General features: G+C 39.0%; 1 protein-coding gene across 3 annotated transcripts in view; it reads right to left on the reverse strand.

The window, feature by feature from the left end:
* Window positions 1-1,023: 1,023 nt before the first annotated feature.
* Window positions 1,024-8,195, reverse strand: part of ntn1a (netrin 1a) — a 70,403-nt gene continuing 63,231 nt past the window's right edge. For all 3 annotated transcript variants that reach the window (XM_017480970.3, XM_047159094.2, XM_017480972.3), the window contains one exon: window positions 1,024-5,272. In XM_017480970.3, coding sequence (XP_017336459.1) covers window positions 4,944-5,272 — 329 coding nt within the window. In that variant the 3' untranslated portion in view covers window positions 1,024-4,943. The remainder of the gene's footprint in view (window positions 5,273-8,195) is intronic.

Raw genomic sequence — 8,195 nt, forward strand, 5'->3', positions numbered from 1 at the left:
GTTACAGAATTATGAAATTGCTATAGAATTATCATAGAACTGTGATCGTATTACTGCAGAACTGTTTTATTCATTTAATTACTCTAGAATTATTACAAAATGATTGCAGAATCATTGTGTTGCTATAGAACTATCATAGAAATTACTATGGTTTTGCCATAGAATTATTATAGTCCTATTACTACAGTACAGAGTTCTCATAGAATTCTAACAGTGATCATGGGATTATTATGGAATTATCAAAGAATGATCATAGATGTATTACTATAGAGCTATTGTTGAATTATTGCATATTTATCATAGTGATATCGGGTTATTACTGAATTAGCGTACAATTATTACACAATTATCATAGCATTGTCAGAGAACCATTACAGCGTTGCTATATAATTATTGTACAGTAAGTTATTATAGAATTATTGCAGGATGATCATAGTGTTATTATAGAGCTTTCATAGAATTTTTCAAAACAGATTTATCATAGAAATATCATGGGGTTACTATAGCATGATATCATTGCTGCTGAATTAGCATACAATTATTATAGAATTATCACGGTCTGGTCCTAGAACTGCTCTGGTGTTACTGTAGAATGATTAAAATTCTAGTATCGTTACAGAATTGTTATCGAGTTTTTAAAGGAATATCAGCGCTATTACAGAATGATGAGATTATCATAGGAGCGTTCGAGAATAATATAGTACTGCAGCGTGATCATAGCGTCAGTGTAGAATTATTATAGTATTAGTGTAGTGTTATTATTAGATTATTACAGAATTCGTGTACAAGTATTATAGAATTATAGCAGAACTATTACAGCATTATGAGAGAATTATTATTATAGGACTGTTAGAGGACAAAGTTGAGCGTGTGGTTCTGAGCCACTGCAGATCCTCAGGTTCCGGGTTGTGGTTCTGCCCGGCGACGCCGTCACCGAGTCTCTGTCTGTTTGGAATGAAAAGGCGTTTGAAGAGAAGCAATTCCATATTAAAAGAAGAAGAATTCACATGTTAAGTGCACTGATGTTTTGGTGGTGTGATTTTATTCAAATGAAGATGCTTTTATTTATGGATTTGATTTTTCACCACACTGCTGCTCAGTAGTTACTCGTCCTCTAAACAAACACACCGGAGTAGAAATATATTTTTTTTTAAAAACAACCCAGAACCATTCGAATAAAGTCCACAGCGAGTCACGTCATTAAATAGATCAGCTCTGTAATAATCAGAATATATTAGTGAAACGAAACTGCTGATTAAAAATAAAAAATAAAAAAAGAAAAGAAGCAGTGTTTTATTTCTGAGAAATATGGCAGCCACAAAATATAACACACACACACCACCACCACTACCACCACCACCAACAACAACAACAACAACAACAACAAACAAACAAATGAAATTTTACATCATGGGAACAAAACAAGTTTGTGTTTTAAAAAACGTAACGCAGAATTACAGGAAATCATCGGAAAGCGTTTTTAATCTGATTATCAGCACGTGCTTATTTACAGGTGATAAATATTAAAACAAGAAATGTGTGTGTGTGTGTGTGTGTGTGTGTGTGTGTGTGTGTGTGTGTTCCTGTCAGGACATATTAAATTCAGGACTTAGGAATTTAATATCCAGTGAAATTCCTCAGCAGAGAGACGCAGGAAGGGGGCGTGGCTTAAACTCTGAAGGCGGAGCTTGTTCATTAGCGTTCATATTTGATTTGTACGTCATTTTTAATAATGACTTATTCCACTTTTTCTTTTGTGAAGTGAAAATATCTTAAACTTGGACAAATTTATGTGATATTATTTATTCTGAAATTATTCTCAGATTTTCAGCCTGTTTTTATATATATATTTTTAATTAATTTCGAGCTTTTCGTTTTCTTACTCTCCTGGCATCTGACTTCTATTTAGAAATAAATGCTGAAAATGAGAAGAAATGTCAACACGATTTAAAGCTCGAAATGAGTAAAAATGTCTAAAACTAGGTTTAATAAATGCATAATCGGTTTATTGTAATCTTATAATAAGAAATGTTACATATATTTGAATATATTAAAGACATTTTTACTCACTGAGCTGTGTAGTAAAACAGTTGAAAAATAAATACACAAAATAATAAAAATAAAGGAATCGTTTGTACTCGATTACATTTGAACATTTTTTTTGTGTGTGATGGAATTTGATCATTTATAAAGGACACAAAGCGAAACAACAATTTCCTCATGTAACCACTGTGAAATGATCACATGACCAACGTGATTTTGGCTTTTGAATAAAAAGGAAACGTTTACAATTTCACATGAAAAAAAAAAATCAAAACACCAGAGTTGTGTATTGAACAATATTCCGTCATCACTCATGAAATCCTACACGTCTCCTAACAGCAAATAAAACATTTCTGTAATCACACCGATTCTGTTTCAAGCATTTGGCATGTAAACTCAATCAAATGGTAAAAATAATAATAATAAAATACTGTCACATACATTAGTACATCAAAATAACTGCAGGTGTATCAGATATACTCATAAAACAAACACTGATTTACTGCACACTTAGTATTTATGCCTTCAAATATTGATCATTAAACCCCAAACCCGTATGTGAGTGATGTACCACACACACACACACACACACACACACACACACACACACACACACACACACACACATTTATTATCCTACACAATAAGAAAATGCCAGTTTTGACGGGGCAATCTGCGATGGCTCTGTTTTGTGAGGGATTTTAATAAGCAGCACTGCAGTGGAGATTATTAGTGTACATGATTAAAAGGAGGCTTTATTTCATATTTGAACGATTTATTAAATTCATTCAAAGTGTTAATCAGCTCTGAATGTGCTCACGGATGTGTGTGTGTGTGTGTGTGTGTGTTTCAGCGTGAGTGCTTGGTTGTGTTTTTCTCTCTTGAAAATAACTGTACAATATTCTGAAATGAAGACTGTGTGTTTCTGCTACACAGACAGCACAGAGCAGATCTCCCTCCTGAGTGAAAAGTCTTGTATATTGTCTTATATTTTAACGCAAAACGAATTAAACTTTTTTTTTTTTTAAAACCACAACGACAACACGATTACATTCAAAATCAAAATGATCCTTGACTAACATGCAGCATTCTGTGGAAGGCTAACACTAACGCTAACACACAAACCCATCATCCTCTCCTGTCAAATAAAATCTGGGCTTAAAAGTTGGATTTGTGAACTCGTGAGATTCGAGCTGGATAAAGAATATAAGAAACAAGGAATAAGAAAGCAGTCAGTGTGAGACGAGTGATTACGCTTCCTCTTTTCAAATGTACGCAAAATCTTTTCCTAAACCAACTGACGCGTTATTATGATCTTTACAATTTAATGATAATAAAAAGGTAAAAATGAAAACGATGCGTCTATGCTGTAGATATGAAATAAATCTTCAGTACGGCGTGAGGCGACGTTGGGAAGAAGACCGAAATGATGAAGCTGTATCGTTCAGAAATGATACGAAAACGAGGACCTTCTTAAAAATGTTCAATTACGAGAATGCGGAACAGCGACAAAAAAATGATAAAGAAGCAGAAACGTAATCAATAAAAATTCCCCAGATGACGTCTAATCAACTGTAAATAGATTTTTTTTCTATTTAAATCGTGATTTTGTGTTAATATTACGTTCAGGAATTCAAAATACAACAACCATCTTAAAATGAAAAAAAGTTTGCGCTTTTATTTATTTATTCCACTTTAAAATGTGGAATTCACGAAGCAGAAATCGGTTTAATAAAACAAACTCTTCAGCTCTCAGCGTCTTCATCTTCGACATCTGCTTTGTGTGTAGTCGTCATGAAAGCCCACAGCGGAACGACGAACATCTCCCGTCCCAGATGTTGCTGTGTTTCTTCTTGTTTAACGGTTAAAAACCACACGGTGTTGAGGTCGTACGAACGCGTGGGACGTCCTGGACGTGCCAATTGTCCTTCACGTTTCTCTGTCTTGTTATCCGCGTTTCAATGTAACGACGTTTCACTGAGGTTGTAAATATAACCGTCGCCTGTGTCCTCTTTACCCAGCGCAAGCATGAGGTGCTGGTCATGTGATCAACACGTTAGTAAAGAGAGTCAGACGCTTTGAATGGTGTGGAGGGAAAACATTTTTAAGATAAATGGAGAGCAGATGGAAAAAGGAAATCGTAGGCGTGTGCGCTGATATTAAAATTTCACACCACAATAAAACATTAATATGTTGTTTTTTACGTTTTTTTTAGCGCTCATGTTCACTAGGAATTCATTATGGGATTCATTAATAAACATGCTCATTAAAAAAAACAGCTCGCTTTCGACTGCTAAAGGAATTAACTATTAAAAATCTCAAACCGTTTGTGTGTGTGTGTGTGTGTGAGGCATCGTACATGTACATTTGCGTGTAAACTCGATAAAATACCACTGTGTCATGAATATTAATGAGATTAAATTTCCGTGGAGGGTTAATAGTGGGCTTGTTTTAAACAAAACAAAAAAAGGATTTTATTTAATATTCTGTGTGCTGGAGTAAAAAAAATGTACAACGTAAACGCAAGCATGGGCATCGTTTCACTGCTGGAGGAAGTGAGAATCAGAGCCCCAGCAGCGGGTGATGGCAGGAGAGTATCTGTGGGTTTCTGAGAGTCTTTCCTGGGTCTGTAAACGGAATTTGGGAGAGTGATGAGGTTTTACAGAGACACGGTGCAAATCCACATGAAGCGAGCGCTGAAGGACGTGAAGAAAGAAAGAAAATCAAACTGTGAGGTGAGTTCCTTCGTGACAGGCGTGCACTTCCTGTTTAAGGAAACCGTTCTCTGTTCCGAGCGGCAGTGTTCGCTCGCTCGCCTCTCTCTCTCTGTACTGCGTCAGATCTGTGTGAATATTTGAGTTCAGATCGTCCGTCTCTCTGTCTCAGATGTTCATCTCTCTTTAAGGCTTCTTGCATTTGCCTTTTTTCTCTCTCTGCTGGAACTTGCGCAGTCTCCGCGCCCACGTGTCCCTCCACTGGATGACCAGACTGCCTTTATCGGCCACCATGCCGCTCTGCCCCGGCGCGTCCTCGTTGTTCCCCAGCAGCAGGTATTTCTTCCCTGTTTTCATTTTGGGACACTTACAGGCCACGTCCTTGGCTCGGACCCACAGCAGCTGGTCCCCTCGGCGGATGCGGCTCTCGCTCTGCTTGTACACGGACACGATGTTCACAGTGAATTTCCACCACTCGCCCGCCTTGTCCGATTTCAGGATGTGCACCTGAACAGCTGCAGAAGACCAGACACGCCGTGTTAGACACCACGTTAGACTTTATGTCTGTCTGAAGCTGGTGATAGCTTATAAACACACACACACACACACACACACACACACACACACACACACACACACAGAAGATTATGATGGTTTAATGTCTTCCAGATCTTTGGAGAATAATAAGCAAGTAAATGTTGTGTCTTGAAGTTTTTGTTTGTGTCTCATCGTGTTCCTGCAGAGAAATAAACAGTTTTTTATTTCACACAAACTCCTGCTCATCGCCGTGCCCACTGAGTGTGTGTGTGTGTGTGTGTGTGTGTGTGTGTGTGTGTGTTTATGTGACGACGTGAGGGGGATTTTAACAGGGTAATCCTGCTGAAGAGCTGTAATTAAGCCTCTGGATGTTCTCAGATGATGCTGCGCTGAAACTCTCGCCGTTGTGTGTAAGTGCACTAAGCAGAACCCGAGCCTCGCTGCAGAGACACTTCATTATTAATGGGCTGAGTGGTGCTGCGTAATGCGGCTAAGACACACACACACACACACACACACACACACACACACATACACACACACAGGGGGCAGACGTGGAGATGTATGTATGTGTGTGTGTGTGTGTGTGTGTGTGTGTGTGTGTGTGAGAGAGAGAGAGAGAGAGAGAGAGAGAGAGGGTGTGTGATTTCCTCTGAGGAACTGTTGGTGTGAGGGTGAGTTAGTCATAAACACTCAGAGCGAAGAGGACACACCCACCCATACCCACACACACACACACACACACACACACACACACACTGAGTCAATGAGCAGGATGAGTGTTTTGTCATCTCTGTGTATCCTCTGGAGGCCTGATGGAGGCGCTCTTCATCCTGCACTGACCTCAAACATTCTACAGCTACTTTATGGAATTTTTAAATTGTGTGTGTGTGGAAATGATAGTAAATATTTCTAAGCTGATGACTGATGCTTGCTGTATTTCCTGTTATTTTTATTTAGCATTTTTAAATGTAATATATTTTTCTCTCTTTGCAACAAGTCTTTTTTTGTATTTTCTAAAAACTATGTAAAAAAAATTGCAGATGCAAAAATACATCAATTCTTCATCCTCTTCTTCTTCTTCTTCTTCTTCTAAATAATCCAGTCATTTATTCGGATTTCTGTGGACCTTTTTTCACCTTAAAACTGTGTAAATGTCGACGTCTCACAATGACAGACGACTGCAAACCCTCATGAACACGTGTACGTGCTCACGGCGCGGGACTGCAGCGTGCCGTTAACGGACTGGACGCAGCTGTGGCTCGACTGGAGTTCTGGACATCAGCTCCTCTCCGACGCCTTTTCACAGGAAGCACAGCCGACCCCATCCCGAAGTCGGACGCTCGGCTCGGCCGTGTCTGTTAGAGCACAAAGCCCCCTGACGGCGCGAGAGCCGAGGGAAAGTGGATTAGGTTTAATAGGTGTGTAGGAAACGGGCCAAGCCGCAGTGGGGCGGCGGGAAAAACGCCAAGGCTTCGTAATTGAGAGACGGCCGATGGAGCTGACTCTGCGGGAGTCGTATTAAACAGGGAAATGGGCTGGAGGTAATGCGTTCACCCTCGGTGTGTGTGTGTGTGTGTGTGTGTGTGTGTGTGTGTGTGTGTGTGTGCGGCTTTTAGATGGATGAAGAGGAACAAATGCAGGGAGAGAGAGAGAGAGAGAGAGAGAAAGAGAGAGAGAAAGAGACAGAGAGATAGAGAGACAGAGAGATAGAAAGAGAGAGAGATACAGAGAGAGAGAGATGGTGGGATGATTACTGTGGGACGAGCGTGGAGGAAAGTTTGCTCTTCACCCATTACTCCTGCAGTTATTGGTGTTGTTGGTTTTGTCTGTAACAGGGTTTTAATTGACCTGTTTTTTATTTGAATGTTTTTTTAATTGTATTTATGTTCGAATGTAAAGCTGAATTTCCATGCTATGTGTATTAAAGCTGATAAATAAAATGCTGAGGCGTGAATAAAAAGAGTTGATAAAGCACAATGGCTTGCCGTTTCTTGATCTACATTCTCAATGTGTCCTTGTGGACTCATCCTACAGCATCATCAAACGGTAACGGATGACGGACGCCTCTTTTTAATGACAATAATCTCAATAAATCAAAAAGCATATAAACAGAATGACTCTGATATATGAATAAGATTGATAAATATATGTACGAGGTTGTTGAAAAGTCCCTCACAAGTATTTGAATGAAACTACACTAGCTTCTGTGCTGAGGTAACGGAAAACTCGTTAGCTTAGTTTTTAGTTAGCGTGAGGTCGCAGTTGTACACACTGAGCTTAATACATTACAACATACTTAGTGAAGTTTTGGTTAATCAGCCAGTTAACAGTAAATCTATTCACCAGCTGAAACATATTACTTAGAGAGGAGCACTGAAGAGATGAGGTCCCTGTCCCACTACTAGAAACATGCTGGGACGCCCACTGCGCAATAGGAAGCTCACAGCACGTCTCAATTCTCGCAAAAATGTCCGCGTTCGATGTGCTCTTGTCCTTCCGACTTCGTTCTTCGTGTTGTTAGAATTGAGAAACGGCTTCTGTGTTTGACTGGCACTTTTTGATGACATCTTATTGCTTCAGAATATCCAATAAAACAGTTGTTTATGTGGGGAAAAAAACAAAACTCCACCTGTTATCGTTATATTTTGACCGCTTTTCAGAAATTTGGTCGATATCCACCGTCATTTGTATGGAAAGTGATTGTGTATGCCACTTTATGCTTCTCTCTTTCTTATATATTGATTTATTGATTTATTTCATATGAACAATTAGTGCACTGATACACATTACTTCAGCACTCTTTAAGGATTCATAACCTGAAGAGATTAACGCTGAAAAGGATTAAAAAGGACAGAGGAATAAAAGTCTTTACGGAATATACCCGAACAAAGCTGCACC

This window comes from Ictalurus punctatus, chromosome 12 (genome assembly GCF_001660625.3).
Source record: "Ictalurus punctatus breed USDA103 chromosome 12, Coco_2.0, whole genome shotgun sequence".
In the NCBI taxonomy this organism is placed as follows: domain Eukaryota; kingdom Metazoa; phylum Chordata; class Actinopteri; order Siluriformes; family Ictaluridae; genus Ictalurus; species Ictalurus punctatus.